The 19,462-nt window shown below is 37.2% G+C and overlaps 1 protein-coding gene across 3 annotated transcripts in view; it reads left to right on the top strand.

The window, feature by feature from the left end:
- CRIM1 (cysteine rich transmembrane BMP regulator 1) overlaps positions 1–19,462 on the top strand; it is a 200,880-nt gene that overhangs the window by 135,990 nt on the left and 45,428 nt on the right. For all 3 annotated transcript variants that reach the window (XM_074818290.1, XM_074818289.1, XM_074818288.1), the window contains one exon: positions 3,616–3,813. In XM_074818290.1, coding sequence (XP_074674391.1) covers positions 3,616–3,813 — 198 coding nt within the window. The remainder of the gene's footprint in view (positions 1–3,615; positions 3,814–19,462) is intronic.

Here is a 19,462-nt window from a genome sequence, read left to right as displayed (position 1 = left end):
AAGGGCCTGGAGAACAGATCCTATGAGGAGTGATTGAAGGAGCTGGGACTGTTTAGTTTGAGGAAGAGAAGGCTAAGGGGAGACCTCATCACTCTCTACAGCTACCTGAAAGGACATTGTAGAGAGGTTGGTGCTGGTCTCTTCTCACAGGTAATTAGTGACAGAACAAGAGGGAATGGCTTTAAACTCCAACAGGGGAGGTTTAGACTGGACATGAGGAAAAAATTTTTCACAGAAAGAGTGGTTAGACAGTGGAATAGGCTGCTCAGGGAGGTGGTGGAGTCACCATCCCTGGATGTGTTTAAGGGTCGTTTAGATGAGCTGTTGGGGGATATGGTGTAGGGGAGAACTTTGTAGAGTAGGGCTGATGGTTGGACTCGATGATCCCAAGGGTCTTTTCCAACCTGAATGATTCTGTGATTCTGTGAGATACAAGTCCATGTTTGTCCTGTGTTTAAGATCTGGTCTAGATATTAATTATTGTTATCACTTTTAGTTGGAGGCAGTTTGCGTCTTTCCTGGTACAGTTGTGCCTATACGTTTAAGAGCCTTCAAGCTGTGAAAAAAAAAAAAGATTCAGTGCTCTACCATCATTTAATGACAGATTTAAAAATTTTAGACAAGGCATATCTGATGTGGTGAAACCCTTCCTAAGTGCAGATCCACTCCTGAAGAATTTGCTGCATGAGCTGCTGACTTTATAGAATATGTGAAATCTGGTTTTTCCTATTATTTCTATTTTTCACATATGTGAATATTCTGAGATTTGGCATTATGAAATCCTTATGACAATGTATATAGGTACATAAACAATGTAGCTATGTTTCTGTTGTATCTGGGCTCTGTATATCAGTTCTGTCATACTCAGATGTGGGTGCTGATTTTCCACATTGGACTTAACAGTTCTAGGTAAGTCCTTCATCCTCTTTGGTGATTTAAATATTGAGCTATCTTATGATTTATCAATAAATTTTTCTGCCATATCATCATACAATGTTAAAAGTTGATTTCTCCATTTTTGCAACCTTTGACTCAGTCTATCAAGAAAACCTGTTAACATTTCTGTTTGGGTTTGAGTTGGTGTGTATTGGGCCTTCAGTGGAAATTTCTTCTTAAGACAGGTCCTTAGTAGATAGAATGAAATGTATAATGGTTTATAATTATTGACTACAATCTTCTTTTTCAAGTAATGGCTGTGATTTAATTTCTACTCAGCTGACTGAGTTGCCAAGTTACAGGGTCCTTCATCAAATCATCCAATGGTGTTTGGCTTGCTTGTTTCTGTTGCATGCTTTTCTGATAGGACTTGTAGGACTGAATCAAGAAAGTCCAATTTCTGACTTCTGAATGATTGGATGGTAAGATACATGTTGTTTTTTTACTATAATCCCCTTTGGTTTAGTGGAATTTTCAGGTGAGGCTAGCCAACTGGCTCCATTAATGTATTATAATTTTCCTGGTTCCTTTAAACACTTAAAAAGAAAAAAGCAAGTTCTGATCCCTTTCTTAATAACTCGGGTTTTGTTAAGTGACATTTAAATTGACAAGGTAAGACTCCTAAATGGACAGAATGTATACTTAACAGCCCACCCATTCATGCTTTTCTAGTTGGTGAAGAGATGGCATTTTTTTCTACCTCCTCTCTTTCTACTTGATTATTTCATGACTGATTTTCAAGGTGATTTTTTTCTACTGTTTTCTTGATGATAGAAATATAAAGAAATATAATGCTTTCTTCCTTTCTGCAACAATTTAAAACTGGCAAATGGTAAATTTGATGTTCATTGTGTAGTACAGGCACAAGCCCTTCTTGCCTTAGCTCCAGGAAGACTTTCTTTGAAGTTCTATAGGATATCTTAGCATCAAGAAATTTCCTGGGCTCAATTTGTAGATTTAAACGCTGCTAACTTTGAAGGGTACCAGGAACTTTGTGCTTTGACTTGCCTGGAAGACTACTGAAAATAACATGAGTCTTATATGGCTTTTCTGTGCTTTCTCTATATTCTAGTGTCAGTCAGAATCCCATACATGAGTTGAATAATAAAATTCACTTCATTTGTTTGTGTGTGATTCAATTTTTGGCTAGGTCAAAATAGTTCATTACAGATGCAAGGTAATCCTAAAACATAAAAGGTGCAAAGTTAAGAGATTAGGAAACATTTTGATTTTTAAATGTCTTATTTTCCCAAACTCCTATTTCTATATTGGCTTAACCTATTTTGCTAAAATTGGGAATATCAATAAAATTCAGGATGGGAATGAATGCCAGGTAGAGGCACAGTTACGCTCTGAATGTTCAGAGTTTGATACAGTCATAAAGTGATACAGTGGTTTATATGACAACAGCTATTAGCACTGCTACTGGTTTTATCTACATTTAAAATGTGTTGCCTTCCTTCTAAAGGGGAGTGATGAAACTTCAGAGAAATATTCCAAGTTTGATTCAGTCCTTTTTTTTCCTTTAGATAGGACATCTCTTTTCTCCCAGGTCCTTAAAACTTAACACTTCTTGAAAATTGAATTATAGGTAAATGTCTTGTGCTTATTTGATGTCTGCTATCTGATGTCTGCTAAAAAAATGGCTTTCATTGTATTTATTGTTTTTAATATACTGAATTTGCTTTAATATGTAGTTTGTATTATTGCTTGCTTTGAAAACTTGACCCTAATTACTGTACATTCTCATATATTTCTTTTTGAGACTAACAGTTACCTTTTTATTAGCCACTGTGATAAGTTGCATACATTCACATAATGCATATTTTTTTACTATTAATATCAGTGTTGCTTATTGCATTTCTGAAAAGTAAACCATGTTATTTCTGAAGAGTAAAAGCTGCTTTTATTTCAAGTCATGAATTAGCATATATAGAGTTGAATTATGTATTTGCATGAAACTTGATGAGAAATCTTACATAAATTACATCCCCCAGATTTCTGTTATTTAGAGTCTTAATTTGATTGCTAGCAGGTAAGTGGGTCTTGTGACTTTTAAGGGGAAAAAGCTTCAACTGAGATGAAATTGAAAACTGAGCCAGATTACCTGTTCAGGAAAACCAGTATATCTCCAAAACTGTGATGAGGTGTAGCTTAAAGCAGTCTCCTTGTTGGGGCAGGAAATGTGCTAGAGGTCTCATCTTTGCTCATACTATAAAATAGTGGTGTGATGCTGACACGAGTTGTTCCAGTGGTTCATTGAGATGTTTTCAATTTCCCTCAGAATTTGTTAATTTGGTACAAAAAATGTAGATCAATAGATCTAAGATTCATTTTGTTCTGAAGAACAAAATCAGAAAATCAAAAAAATAAGCCTCTTAATTGTTACATACAAAACTTGAGTTGAAATACTTAAAAATAGAATACTGAATTTATTAATGTTCAGTATAAGTTGACAACTTTTTTGACAGTGAATTTCAATATTGAAATATCTAAGTTGTTACCCATCTTATTTTATCACTCTGTACCGCAGTGAGGTTCTTTCAATGTTTTGTAGTGGGTGCACTTAACCCTTTCTAGGTAATGTAAAATCACAGTATTGCACTTATTCATACATAAAGTTTAGATGTGAAAGGGAAGATAAAACTTCTTGTTCTGTTGCAATTCCTCTCATTTCAGACCCAGTTTATCCAGTAAATAACCCTGCTGGCTGCTATGCCAATGGTCAGATCCAAGCTCACGGAGACCGCTGGCGAGAGGACGACTGTACTTTCTGCCAGTGCATCAATGGAGATCCGCACTGCGTTGCAACAGCCTGTGGGCAGAGCTGTCTAAATCCTGTTAAAGTCCCTGGGGAGTGCTGCCCGGTGTGTGAAGGTAAGAGTGGTATTTCCAGGATAATGCTTTGGTCTGTCGTGGCTGCTGCTTTCCTGGTAATTCCTGGTTTACTTTAAAATTCTGGAGGGTTGAAGTAGCTGTTACAGCATTGCCTGTGGCTGAATAAACTAGTGAGGGCAGAAAAAATAAGCATGGTTTATCTACACTTGTATGTGTCAGTGTCCAACGCTCTTTTGACCCAAAAGAGTATAGTAAGAGGTCATTTAAGATCAGTGTTGTTCACTAATTTTACTCTTAGTTTTGCTTAAAGCTTATTAATAAATACAGGAGAAGTTAGAAGATTAAAATGTTCATCAGCTCATGCTACTGATAATTGGATTATTCCTGGTTGCTTATTCATCAGTGCCATTTAGATACAACTACAAATCTCTTTGCACAATGTAGTTTGATATTGGACATAATTATTTCAGTGAAACTTAGAAAGGATAATATTATCTGGAAGATAGATTAATTTTTAGAGTTTAAAATACAGTTTTCATTACCTTGTGGAAATACATATATCTTGTATAACTGACTGAGTTTTTAACTTAACTATATGGTAAATACTTCCCCAGCCTGGCAATGGAAATGTGAAGATTTACAAACTGAGACATTAACAAAAAAAAAAAAAAAAAGTATATATGTATGTACATTCAGATTTGCTTTTTCTGGAGTAGTTATTGAAAAACACCAGATTGTGAAGTTCAGAAATGGTTATGTAGACCCGTCTTCCTAGCCATCTTCACAGTGTACAAGTGCTTGTGGGTGCTCAATGAACTACCACTTACGTTTTTCGTGTTCCATCTCTGATAGAACGAAACGAATTTTGTGTAACTGCATGTGTCTTGGGGCCCTTCTTGAGTTGCGGTATCCATCCAAGTTCACTGGGATACTAACTTCTTAGGATAAATCTGAGGACCATAAAGATTTTTTTACAGGTGTTCTTTCATTCCAAAATTCACATCACAAGATATGAAGAAGGTGTCTGATAATGTATAAAAGCTGATGCTGAACTGCAGAGAGCTGCTACTTGCACTGAATTAATTTTACAATGAGGAAGCAGGTTAACTACTTTTAGACCCCAGCGATCCCCTCATGATGGATATCACAGAGTATGTGCTGTCACCCCTCCTTATTCAGCATGTACGTGAGCAAGGTTGGGAAGGTAGTACAGAGACAGAGAGAGAGAGGTTGATGGAAGTATTTTCAATATGTTGAGGGGGTTTTTCCTCCAATGAGAGAAATATAGCCAAATGTCTCTGGTTTACAGATTGGAAAAAATGGGTGAGAGATAACTGGATTAAATGCTTATCTATATCAGACTGAGATAATTATGATGAACTGTGGGAAGCAAGCACAGGGTATAGCGTAGGCTTCCATCGTTCATTACTAAAGGCTGCAACATAGCCAAGCTGGTGCTTCGTTAACATACCACATTAATGCCTCTACAGTGCTTTCAGGACACAAGTTAGCCCATCTGGACTAGGTTAGGTAATTCTATGCTATAACATGGTTTTACTCTTGGAAGCAAAAGTAACTAGCAACTGCTTAAGTCCATAAAAGTTATTTTGTTGTTGTTGAAGAGGTGGGGTGTGGTGTTAAATTATACTTAGAATACCAGTGATGTCGAATAGGTCAAGACTGACACAGTAGCACCATGGAATCGATGTTTAAATGAGATTCTTGTGTCATCTTAATTATATTTTCTCAGAAAATAATCTGACTTGTTATTTTGTCATGTTAGCTGTTGTATGATGTACACTTAAAAGTAGTCATTTGGTTTTGAGTGTGTCATCTGGAGAAGAGTAATACTGAATGGTATTTTGAGAGACTACTAAATTTTAAGCTTAAAAGCATCACATTTGACTTGGTGTTTCTTTGACAGCACATACTGCCAAGTAAACAATCAAGGGGTAATGAAATTGCATAAATGATGGAACCAGCAATTCATGGAAGTAGTTTTAGTTCATGGTAGGAAGGGATTTGAGCATACTCAGGTACCAGTGGTCAGAAGATACCTGAAAACACCTTGAATCCTCTCTTCTTTCTTCCCTTCTCTCCCCCACAGCAAACAAACCCAAACAAAACAGGTGATTATGCTTTGTAATGCCAAGTTGTTTAATTTCAGAAATTTAGATTCGGAAATATTTCAAGGATCAAAAATCTGGACTGTTAAAACTCAGCAGTGAGTTCAGATGCTAGAACCCAAGATATAAAAAATCGAGTTTGCAAGAAGCAGCTTCAGATGACTATGAGAAATTTCTCAGCATCTGAACCTTAACAACTTACTTTGCAATAATAATGAATCAAAAAATCCCTGAGAAATTAACTAGTCAAGGGTATCAGTAAACTTCTTGAAGTTATGTTTTGGGGCATCAAAGAAGTTCAAGGCTGCTATGCCTTGTGATTAGCAGCCCGAATAAAAATGTTTGCATATATTAGGGAACAAGTTTGTTGACTAGGGAGACCTGTGTGTCTTTCTGACTCTCTTAACATTTTCCTTTGAAAACTTGCATTAAGAAAATCCTAGAATGTTAGGAACAAATAATAATCTGTTAGATGTTGGCTGTCTGCATACCGTGTATTTTTAAATTATTTTTTAAAAAAGTAGATGTTTGAGCTGGTGCCACCAGGGACTTGTGTATTAGCCATAGACTTATGTCCCACCTCCAAGGTCAGATAGGATCATGCGTCTTAAGCCTTACATCTGAGATTAATAGTGTTTCTACTTGGAGTTTGATGCATGGGTAGAAAAAAGTACTGTCTGCTTTCCTTGCAATACAGCTATTGCTTGCTAACCCACTAGGCAAGGGGCTTCTTTAGATTTCTGTTCTGTGGTTTTCTCCTTGTAGTAGGACTGAACCGAAGAAGTATGCTGTTGGAAGACGGGCCTTTAAAACATTGTTTCCTTTTACACATCTGTCCTGAAATTTGGTTATATAGTTTAATAACAAGGTCCTATCTGAAATGCTGTTTTGTTTGTTATGATCCAGCCAGCTGACATCTCTGTTCTCTTAACCAGGTAGGCCGCATGGATCTGTGCTCCTTCCCCTCTTAAATCAGCTTCTCACTTATTTTCCTGAGGGTTGTTTCTGTTGATGAGGTTCTGCTCCTGATACTCACTGCATTGTCAGTGACCTGCAGGGGTGGTGGGATCAGGGGAGAAAGTGGTCCTGGCTGAGAAGCTGGCTGACAAATCAATCACTTGATTTTAATGATACTAATGAAAAAGATGTGCAGTATGTTTAGGGAAGATGTACAAGCAATAAAATACATTCCAGGCACAGTTTTTCCTAAGAGGAATTAAAAACCATCATTGTCAGCTATATGATGCTTGTCTGCATACTACCCCATTAAATCCGCGTATCTGTAGCTTAACCTTAATTTTGCAGTGTACTGTAAGGGCAGAAGTGTTGACTGAATGGAAGCTCAAACATTACTAACATTGCACTAATAGCTTAAACCCACCGTCCTGTGCTCTGCAGTCTGTTCTTCTTTTTTTCCCCATGCTTCTGTATCTCTTACCTCCTATTATTTGGCAATGAAAACCAAAATCATCTAGTGTGGGCTAAGTTCTGGGATCACTGATGTTATATGGTAGCGTATTTTCAACTATGCAAGTTATTCAAGAAAGGAGTTCAAGGGAGAAAGCAGTGTTACTTAGTGATATGTTCAATAAATGGGGAAAATTAAAGTAAACTTAGCTGGTGATTTTGAGATAGTAGTTTACCAGTGATTGTAAGGATAAACATATGTCATTTTATACTTTTCTTTTGAATGGCTTCCAGTTCTCACTCACAACTCACACTGTAAAGTGTTCAATCCATAGAGAATATAACATAGTGAAATAATGTTCTTTTTGTAGATCAGTTTAAAATGACTGTGTATAGTAATTCCAAAGTTGTATTATACAATTTCATCATGAATATACTTTACTTTTCTGCTCTTGCATGTATTGTATGTTACATTTCTTAATTAAGCTATAGCTCTTACTTTTGCATGAACTACTTCACTTGTTTGGGCGACTAGTGCAGAACGTAGAAAACATTTTTCTTCTAGAATCTTAACTATGTTTCAGCTCTAAAACAGGAAGACAATTGACGCCTGTTGAAAACTTTCTATTATTTTTGTCAATTTAGTTACTGATGGACCAAATCAAGCCCATATTTCAATTCAAAAAGAGGCACCACATCAAGAATAATAAGGCAGGGACTTTATATGCTTATCACTATTTTTAACTACGCATTTATTTCTAATCAGACTTCTGTTTACATGTAAAAGAGGACCTGCTTGCCAGCAACCAGCTTCAATTGTGTAAATTTATTTTAAGCATGTCAGATACTAGCCCTTTAGTATGTGAAACAAAATATAGTCAAAGATGTTTCTATCATTTATTTTGTTTTGAGTGTTGAGGGATAAAGTGGTTTGTGGGACATGAAATTGATGGACAAATTGTAATCAAAGCTGCTTGTGGATCTGGCCTGGTTGTGACTCATCTAGAGTAAATGGTTATTAGTATCAGTCACTTCTGACTCTTTCCCCTCTGCCTTTGATCTAAATGCTGCTGCACCTACAGTTCTGTCAATTCAGTTATTTGCTGGCTGTTTTATAATCAGTTTCAATGAAGGAAATATCTATTCCCCTAGATAAGTTCACACTCCTGCAGCTACATAAGAATAAAATTGTTCTTGGATTACATTTGTTTAAAAAATGCAAGTCAGGGATCAAATATAATGTAGTAGACGTTCTGTGAACACAGGTTCTTGAAATGTCAGCACGGTATGTCAGCACACAAATGTATTCAGCCTTTGAACACTGTAAATTCAGAGTAAACTAGAACATTCCTGCTCCCTCATGAAGAAAATTCTGGTGGTGTTACAGTGGTGAGAAAACCAGGGTGCAAAGATTGTAGAGACTGAAATTATATAGAAGTAGCTGTTCATAGATTTCTGAATTAGAGATCAATGAGCAGCAGTTGTGATATGTAATATTACCATACAGACTTGATTTCTATCAGTTTTCCACAGGAAACCCTTTTTAACGCTTCTTCACATGGCTGCTGTATACGTATCCATAGTGTATATCCTGTATGTATTTTTGTAGCTCACATGATACACATTCCAGTGTTAATTGGACAGACAAATTGGTTTGAAATGTATAATTTTCTGAATGCTTGTCTGGTGGACTTGAAGAAGGTAACTTTTCAGCTCCCCTCACCCCTTCCATACTTGTCTAGTGATGCTGCTGGTGGAAGGAGGAGGGTGAGGGAAGTGCTTGAGATGCTTTACACTGGAGCTCCCTGAGGGGATTGGTGGGGAAGAAGAGACAGGAACCTGGGGTAGGTATGTGGAGGACAGGGGTATGTATGGGTGTGGTGCTCCAATACTATGGGTTTGTATATGGATTTAATCTTCAAATCTGTGGGTAGCCTTTCTTGAGTTGCATTGTAGTTGATATTCGCTAGTATCTGTGCTGGGTCCAGCTCTGTTTGATGTTTTCACTAGCTCAGATTTAAACTATTGAATTTATTTTATCTACAGACAACAAAGATAAAAAGGGCAGCCAGTATCTTGGAGAGCAGAGTATGAATTCATATGTTTGTTTTAACGCAGAGAGTTGGCAGAAAGATGTTTACTAAATTCAGCAGGGAAAATACAATGCGTTATGCTTGGAAGAGATTCTTCATGAGTCCTGAACCACAGTAGTTGTTAAACAGCAGTTCTCCGGGAGAAGTGCAGTGATGAAGGGGAAAGAAAAAGTTGAACGTGGATTAACTGGGCCTTGAGAAGGCAAACACCTTACTGAAATTATGATCAAGAGTACAGCTTGCAAGACCTGAAATAATCTTTTTTGCTGTCTTCCCTCTGGGTGGTTGTGTCCCTAGCTGACATGGTAGGCCCTTGGTTATTTTCTGGACATTGTTCCTCTGAAAAAGGTGGAAGCAAGCTGGAAAAAGTCAGACGGGGAGCTATGAGCACAGTCCAAAATTTGCAAAACATGTCCTTGGAATACAGACTGCATAAATTGGGTTAGTTTAGCTTAAAGAGAAAATGATGAAGTCAGAATGAGAAGATGCCAGTCTTCAAGGACCTAAGAGGTTGTTGCAAAAAAAAAGATAGGACAAGAAAGAGTGGAACTGAATTGCAAGAGGGACGATGTGTTTTGGAGGAAGTCAGAAAGTTGTTGAGGAAAATAAAATTGCTCCTGTGGAATGCCATGACTAAGATTGTCTTTTTGATGTGTTCAGGGCATTGCAGTTTGTACTTTCAGCTTCAGTGAAAGGAGATTCGCTCAGGAAATTGCATATATAACTGAAAGCAGTAATAGTAGTTCATGTGTAGCTTCCAGCGTTTATGCAAGTGATGGCTGTGCCTCACCAATATATAGCTGCTGGGTTTTTTTAAGTAAACATCAAAGTGATCAAAGCCCTTTTGGCAAGACGTCTTGTTACAGTATGTCCACCCCTGTCACTTCTTGCCAGTTTTCTGACACAGCAATGCCAGTGGGTTGTGCAAGGGGTGTACAGATAAAAACCCAAGGTGAGAGCAGGGGGCTGGCTACTTTGACGCAAGTGTTTCCAGGGGGTGGGATGGAAGGCAGAAAGCAAGGATTGCTGATAAGGCATGGGACTAGAACAGAGACACACTGAGACAGTTTAGTGTGGAGGGGAAGACCTTCCTTCATTAGTCTGTCCCCAAACTCAAGTTCTTCAGTTGACACAGCTTTTCAAGGCAGGCACTTCCTTTCACTGGTGAGAGCTGGGAAAAGCAGGCCCAACACATTTTGTGGATCCAACACAAAGAATTAGTTTTAAACTTCTGATGGATGCTTCTATATAGCTTCTACAGCTGCTATAATGATATGATCCTTTGGGATTTGCCTTTGTTTAATCTATTATCTATTTAGTCTGTTTTTTCTTTGTTTGTTTTCAAGACTGTCTTCATTAAGAGCCAAGGCTTAGGTAATCATACTGGCCCTCTGTGCTTTCTGCACAGTTTTAGAGCCAATGGCTTCTTGCAGCACAAGGAAGTCTCAAAGAGAACCCATTTCTACATTTAATGAAAACAGACAGCTAGGTAGAGGGAAGAAAGGGATTTTTCAAGTTCCATAAGGGACCACAAAACTTTGGTATGCACTCACACTTCTTTAGACTCAGAGCTTCTTCAGGTCTGTGTACCTGTACTGTTGGAGGTAACCAGATCCACCGGCAATCAGGCTGCTGTTAGTAATGCTGCTTGGCAAACTGCTTGCTTCTCTGTTGGACTAACAGTTGTTTATTTTCTAAATCAAATAGGCGTGGTTTAAGTAGCAGTTCCATTTTTAATTAATTTTATCAAAAATGTGAATGCTGGAGCTTAAAACAGCTATTTAGTGTCAATATATAATAGCATATGAGTAACACCAAACAAGCCACAGTGATAGAAATAACCATGTTTCCCTCAGGCCATCTCCATCTGTGGACAGCCATCTGCAATTTGGAATGATAGTTGTGTTCACAGCAAGTAACTGTTGGGTAGGATAGTATGAAAATACCTGGGGTTTTTTAATAATTTTCTTTTTAACAAGACCATAAATACAAGTGCTCAGCACTGGCACTGATGCCAAAAATGTCGCTTAGGAAAGTCTATGGTCACTTCTGTTCCTTTGCATCTCCCAGAGGCTTAGGCTATTCATAGGGAAAGCTGCAACCCAGCCTGCTGATACGCAGTAATTGGTTATCTTGCAGTACGTCCTTCTGCATGAGAGCCCTCAGGTAGAGGTGGCAGGGTGCCAGCATAATCTGTGAATGAGAAATTAAGTTTTAAACAAAATCCTCTTGGAGGATTTTCATGAATAAGGCCCGCATTACTTTGCTGTCATTATGGCTGACACTTTATCTTCACAAAAAGAAATTAACATTTTCATCAATAAAGGGCTTCAAACTCTAGCTGAGATGCAATTCAGTTCAGTTCCTTTAGCGTGTCCAGCACTTCATTAAGTAAAAACAGGCAGCAGAGTCCAGAGAAAAGAAATTTGATTCATTCAGGATGAAGTCAGTGGTAGTGAGCAGTGTTCACCAGTGCAGGATTTGGGCCCAGAGATCTCCTTAGAGCATGAAGTATAAGTTATTGTTCGTCAGCAGCGCTGTAGCTCTCAACCAGTCTTTTCATCAAAGTCAATTAAGGGATGCAAACGCCGTGCTGTAGAGAATTGGGCTTACATTTGCCAGATCATGATTTAGTATAGTGGTTTTAGACAAGGCAGCTGAACCTGTTGAACCACACCATCCGGGGTATAATGAAACCTACCGCCAATGAAAGACTCTCTGAGTTTAAGAAAGACAGAAAGACTAGACTAGTAAAAAATAACATTGTCCCAGTTTTCAGCGATTAATCATTAAGTTCAGTGGAAGTCTACTGAAAGGATAAATAACTGAAGAATCCTAACAAATATATACATTGATGCAGCTAAGGATGTCTCACTTGTACAGAATCTCATGGATTCTCTAATTAATTCTTTTCAGAGCCTATAGCATTCATAGTTTGGCCCAGATGCACACTAATTTAGTGCGTTTGCTATATCTTCACCTAGTAACAATAACTGAATGGCCTTCTTAATCTATCTGGACATTTTTTGATAGGCTTAATTGATTCTGCTTTAATAAAGGTGGTTATTTCTTAGTGTCACTCCACCTAAAATTGTCAAAAAAGGTCTTATCAGCATTAAAATATATTTGAAGAGTATACATGCCTATTAAACCAAAACCTGGAAGAATTGATTACAACAGACGAAAGTTTTTAACTTTGCATCTTGGGAGTGGAAAGTTTGTGAATCTTTTGGTTGCATCACAGCAAAAAAGAAACCTTCCCCATGCAGCTTTGGTTCATAGGAGGCTTCTTTGGTTTGCAAAAATAAAAGTAGTCTTCAATTATAATAGTTATTTCCAAGGAAAAATACATATTTAAGTAGTTTCAGGTTGACAGTATGAATAAAATTTTATACAAAAGCCTGCTGAACTGAGCTATGTGTTTAGAAGTATTAGTGAATGTATTTCCAGAGTTATTTGTGACATGAGAAAATTATATCAGCTTAAGCCCTTGTACAGATTTTATAAATAGTTATGTGATGCTGAATTGTTGAACCCTGATAGTTAACACAGATAGCTAAATGCTGGGAAAAAAATTCCTGTGAGGCATTAGATATTTCAAACCCAGGAAGGAAATTCTCTTGCCCAGGACTTTGGACTGATATTTTTCAAGTAGTCAACTAGAGGGGCGGGGAAGACTGGAATGCAAACTATGAGGATGGAAAACATTTAGTCACTCTTGGAATGATATGAATGTTTTTACAGGAAGCTTAAGTAAACACACATGCTGCTGCTTAGTAGGCTGCAGTTAACTTTTTTGGACAGCAGACAAAATTCAAACAAGTATGCAGGCTCAAATGAAAGGCTGTTGAGCAGCACACCCTTCCGGACCAATTTTTAGCCAGTTATCACGTAAAGCATTAGGTGAAAAGTTAGACTACTGTTCACTTTTTTTTTTTCCTTCTTAATTTTTATAGTAAATGCTTGAATGCACTGATGCTATATTTCTTTAAGTCAGTTGGTGCTGGTTTTGTAAGATCAGAACATCTTAATCCTTTCAGAGGTAGTTTGTGTTATAAAATACTACAGAAGAGGGAGCTATTTCACTTTCCCCAAACACAGGCATGTTCTTTATTACTGATGTTAGAAGTCTTTCTCCATGTGCAGAACATGATTTTGACTCATTTTTCCTTCCTCCCCCAGAAGAGGTTTTCATTTCATACTCCCGATGAGATGTTAAGCTTTCTAGAATCCTCTTCTGTTGAGCTTATTCTTTGTACATGGTTAATACTTTCTCCAAATATCCCAAGAACAATTACTGCAGAATCTAACAGCACTATTTCATATGAGGAGTTCTCTCTGGGGTTAAAAATCATTGTAAATCAAATATATAAACTTCAGAGAGCTATTTTTTTTAATTTATAGCTGAGCACAATAAGACCTTTATGCAAAGTTTCTTATTGTTGTCCCTCCTAAAAAAAACCCCACACAACAAAACAGAAAAACCCCATAATTATTGTTAAAAGCATTAGAATTCTCAATGGGCAGAATTTGGAATTATTTTATTTGTTTTCCCAAAACACAAAAGGGTGTTTTTTGTGATCAACACTGCTGGTCTAAAGGGGGGGATAACATACATAGTGGTGCTCACAGGTGGATATAAAGCTTCCCTGTGCTATACACTGAAAATGTGTTTTTGTGTTCCAGCCTTTTTAATAATATGCACAAGGAATTTATCTACTGTGTCTGACTGTCTTTAGTTAAACTACACACTGGTTCACATTAACAAGATGGGAATATGAAAGAGGAGTTAGGGAGTTGTAGCACTGAGCAGTGAAGCATACAATCCTACTTCTCATTCTACAGTTATGACTACATAGTCTTCACATTTAAGTTTAGGATTATTTTTAGGCCTGGTGGCTTCACTGTGCTGCAGAACAGTTAGCTTGGTGTGTTGGTACAGACTTGTATGTTGAAATTATCTTGGTTGTAGTTTAGTCTTTCAAAAGGACAAATGCTTTTTTGCATGCTTTTTAATGCAATTTTTTCAGATTTTTTTCTTATACATGGGAAGAAATCACTGGTAACTTTATCTTCCAGTTGCATGAGCAATATTCTCCAAATAATTCCTCAAAATATCTTGATTAGAATATGCTGTATTTGTGTTAAATAGCAACTATGAAAACAAACATGGGAAATTGTTTTTGAACATGCCAGTAATAGTCAATATACAAGTACTGAATAAATACAAATAAAATACAGAAAGGTATTTTGTTGGGTTCCAGGGACTTTTTTTTTATGTCTATTAATGTAAAAATTGTTCACTTGGCAATGAATTTTTAAGGCCTGTGCTCCTAAATTCCTTGTAAACAATAGGTACTTGTGCAGTAGTTTGCAGTCTTACAGCGGAATTGATGAAATCCATGGCGGTTTGGGTATTTAAAAAGGGATCTCAAATGATAATTTTCAACCTCTATATAGTGATATATCTATAGAGCTTACAATTTTATATTTTTGTGAAGAAATGTGTTTCTATGATGCAGATTGAAACCTCTTGTGTCTAGCTGGCTGGAAATGCTGGTTTTATAGGAATACAGATAAATTTATACCTAGAAGTCCAACAAGGCAAGAAAATCATGCTTTTAGATTTGGGGACCAAAATGTCCTCTATTTACCAGTTTTTGTTGAATATATATACATGGACTGCTGTCAACCCACACTTTGTTGTAGTTTGTTATCATGACATTTGCAAATAATATTGTGATATATCTGGGACACTTTACAGCAAATGTTGGTAGGACTCACTAGGTTTCAAGCATATAAGTGTAGACTAATACTGAATAGAGCTGCTCTGGGAGCACTGATGAGGAGGTGAAGTCAGACCTCCTGTGTCTGCTTATCTGGAGTAAGCATTGTGCTTGAATCAAAGTAACTGAACCCAGGTGTTTGCATACTTTTGTCATACTTCCATCGCAAGGAAAAACACAGTCATTTTTTATAATAGGGAAAGCTTTTTTTCCCTTCTGTATTGACAGGGCAACATTTACAAGAGGAATTAAAAACTGGAATGATTGAGTAGTGTAAAATACCCATCCCCTTACATTTCTAGTACTTTTGGGTTAAGATACACAATAGTCCAGATTTCTAACAGTCAATTAGAAGCAGCAATAGAAGTTCCCTATTTACTTTTAAATTCGTGTTTAACAATGCACAGAAGAAAAAACTTAAAATGCTTACTTCCCTACTTAAAACCAGTTTTGTAAAAGCCTGGAGTAGGTATTTCCTTCACATGGTATTACTGAAGGTGTGAAGCAAAACCCGTTTTGAGTTAAAATATTGCATTCCAATTGAAGCAAAGAGCTTGTTTTAAGTGGTTTTCACATAATAATAATAAAAATACCTTGCCAAGAGGTGTAGCATGGGTAATGTATTAACTTAAAGGAGGACAGAAAATGAGACTGATTAAAGATGGTTGTGGCTGTCACTAAACAACACTTCAGAGAGAATTACTGTTATAACTGCCTGGAAGAAATTTTGCTTCTTGAATAAAAAGCTACTCTTTAAGTCATTAAGTAGATTTCAGAGAGATGGTGTTAGACAACCATGTACTTTTATGGTGGAAGGAAGGTAATCAGTACTTGGCAAAAGCATACAGAAATCGTCAGAAATTGAAATGTTTATCTTTGGATTTCAGTTCCCTGATTAGGATCCATCAAGGATATTGCTGCTCTCAGTGGAAATGAATTTATGTGAAAGTGAAATTGATGGAGTTGTGCAAGTTGGAAAGGACTACAGAAATTTGCTAGTCCTACCTCCTGCTCAAAGCAGGTCCAGTGACACCAGGACCTCAGGGCCTTGCGCCAGTTAAGTTCTGAGTGTTTTGAAGGATGGAGGTCCCACAACCTCTCTAGGACTCTCCAATAGTTTGACCACCCATGTGGTTTAAAAGCAAGAATAAAACAACTTTTATCAAGTTGTAATTTCCTGTGTTCATGCTTGTCTTCATTGCCTCTCATCCTAGCCTGTAGCACCTCCAAGATGAGCCAGGCCTTGTTGTCTTTGTACCCTCCCATTAGGTAGTGATAGCAGTAGGACGATCCCCTCACCCTCCTTCTCCAGGCTGAACAAGCCCTGGTCTCTCAGCCTCTCCTCGTATGCCACCTGCTCCAGCCCCTGACCACCTTGGTGGCCTTGTGCTGTACTCAGTCAGGTGTGTCAGTGTCTCTCTTCTACCGATGAGCCCGAAGTTGGATACTGCTCCAGCTGTGGGTTTGCAAGTGCTAAGCAGAGAGGAAGCATCACTTCCCTGCACCTGCAGGCTCTGCTCCTGCTAATACAGGTCCCTTTTGTCCTGCACACAAACCAAAACTGAGCAATTGGTGCTCTCGTAATACATGTGGCTTTGCAGTAGAACAGTTAAGTGGAATCCCTCTTTGTTTTCTGATATGAATTCAGTGGCCAGAGTTCAAAACAACTAAGGGTATGATAGGAAGATGGGTGTAATTTTTCATTCTGGTACCAGCCTTAGGGAGGATTTTTCTTCTTAGTTCTCTTCAAAATTAACTAAAGAATTATGTAAATGAAATCTCCAGAGTTAGAAGAAAAATTAAATCTTCAGTGAACAGTAGAAGTCAACAAGATTGCAGTAAATTGTCTCTGGTTTTTTGTTTGTTTTGATTTGTTTTCGTTTTCAGAGCTTCAGCAATCAATAGTGAATTTTAGTTTTCTTTCTCTTTTTGATAACTTTAATTGATCAAACTGTGTGTATAATAAAATTCTAATCCTGAGAAACTTTTTCCCCTGGTCTCACTGAAACATGGATGCATCAGTTTCTCTACGTTTCTGAATACTTTAGTTGAGCATTATCTTAAGACCTCAGTATTCATCCAACGATAACAAAACCTGTATATGAGGCACAGTACTAGATCAGATCAACCATCCTGTGTTCTTGCATGTGTGTGTGTATATATATTATTTCACTTTAACAGAAGAAAATTTCTGTTCTTTGTAATACAAGCCTTGTCACATCACTCATAGGAAAAGTAGGAGGTCTCAAAGATCAGAAAATAGCAGAAAAGAGGGGCCGGGGGATTGGTTTTGTTCATATTACAAAAGTATCCTGGGTAGTAAAATACCAGTGAAAATATGATCTTACTCCACCTTGACATCTAGTTTTTGTGTTGGTATTGCTAACGTAGGCTCTGTAAGGACAAAGCCCAAAGCCAGCTCCAGGAATTACTTGGATGTCAACATCTTTCCTTCTTTCCCCTTAAATGCACAGTTTGATTTCAAGCTGGGATGAATGAATTCAGGGATTTGATCACATAGCATAGTATTTTTCAGTGGATCAGTCAGACTGATGGTCCACCAGTGGCTGAAATACTCACTGTGGATTTCAAAATTTTTGAAGTTGTTTTTAAGTAAAGGCAGTATGTGTGTTTAAAAAAAAAAAAAAAAAAAATTCAAAGATTTTAATCAGTGTCACAGCAGGCAAATTAATAATCCTCTGCACTATAATTCATCATGGAAAGTATCAGGCTCAGAGAGAGTATATGGAAGCAAGATGTTCTAATAGAAGTCTGCATTTAAAGCACTTGACATCAGCAAAATCTGTGCTCTATTAAAAAAATCCATTGTCTTCATCCAGACTCTCTTCAATCCCCTTCTCTTTATTTTCTTCTTCTCTCTTACTTTCTACTATATAGTTTTATTGTTGGTAAAGCACACAGACAGAAACAGCACCCATTTTTCCCATCCATTGTCTGTGCATTTGTGCGCTGGATCTTTCTTCTGCCATTTCTACCAAGAGCAGCAGTGAAAGCCTAGCTCAGATCATGCGCTGGTACATGCTTTTTCAAGCTTAGCTACTGCTTGCCTATTCAAATAGTCAGAAGCCTGGCAGAGCAGAGCTGGCTTTATTTGTTGAGTCTTGTCTAGTGAAGTGAAAAGGGCTGATTTTTTTTTTTTTTTTCTGGCTGCATTTTTGCACATGTGGGGGTAGGGAATGAAATTATTTCTTTTGTCCTCTACTTGCAGCTCATTGAGAAGCAGGCATGCATATAAAATTACTGTATCTCAGGGTGTACCTTTAGGACAGGAGGGAGAAAAAACAGATTTGTAAGCTTGTCTGGAAACACTGAGGATGCTGAGAGCTGACACAAAAGTGAGAGGTAACAGAATAATAAAATACAGTGAATAGAGGAGTAACAAAAACCTTTCAAAAATAATATAACAACAGTTTAATTTTGTCTGTTGTAAGAAATACCACATTACTAGATGTTTCACAGGGGCAAAAAATTGTTGTGTTGGCGTGTCCAAGACACAAGAGCATCAAAACACAGAAGTATAGGTTTGAAAAGTCACCATGAAAAATATATTATAAATATTCTCTGTTTTTTTGCTACATATTTAATGATACCTGCAATTAAAGAGAAGTTATCTTGTGGGATGAACTTCAGTGATGGGGAGTGAAACACAATCCTGTTTCTCTCTAGGTTTACTTTACACCCAAGTGGATCAATTAATACTAATATGCATATCAGCTCTCAGTGAGTTTTTGTGGGTTTTTTAACTACATATTTTACCTAACTGTTCTGCACTCAGATGGTAAAGCTACAGTCTTCTTCAGTTCTCTAGCTCATGTTACTGTCTGTGAACTTTGCTTTGGGTAACATTAATGATTGATATGATTTGTAGTGGTTTTAACTACCAGTGAGTATAAGCGTTATTGTGGCTTTTTTGTCATTTGAAGTGTAGGGTTCGGGCTGTCCATTAACCTGAATGTACCTTCAGGGTAACTCTTGTATTCTGGTCTTTTGCCTGTTTATGGTATTTTGGTTAGAGAATGGTAAGGTAGGAAAGGAAGTTTTTAGAATAGGCAGTAGATGTTAAAAAACAGTTTATTTGCAAAGCTAGTTTATATACTTTGAGTCATAAACAGACAGGATTAATTAATGGAGTTTCTGGAATATATCATGTTATTGGTATATACCAATATGTTCTTGATTCCTAAACTAATGGTTTGTTGAAGTTGCAGACATTAAATATTAGATGTGAATATGATTTAATCAGATAGTTTACTGA

This window comes from Strix aluco, chromosome 3 (genome assembly GCF_031877795.1).
Source record: "Strix aluco isolate bStrAlu1 chromosome 3, bStrAlu1.hap1, whole genome shotgun sequence".
NCBI lineage: Eukaryota > Metazoa > Chordata > Aves > Strigiformes > Strigidae > Strix > Strix aluco.
Note: the sequence above shows the minus strand (reverse complement) of the source record. Positions and strands in the feature narration are given on the sequence as shown.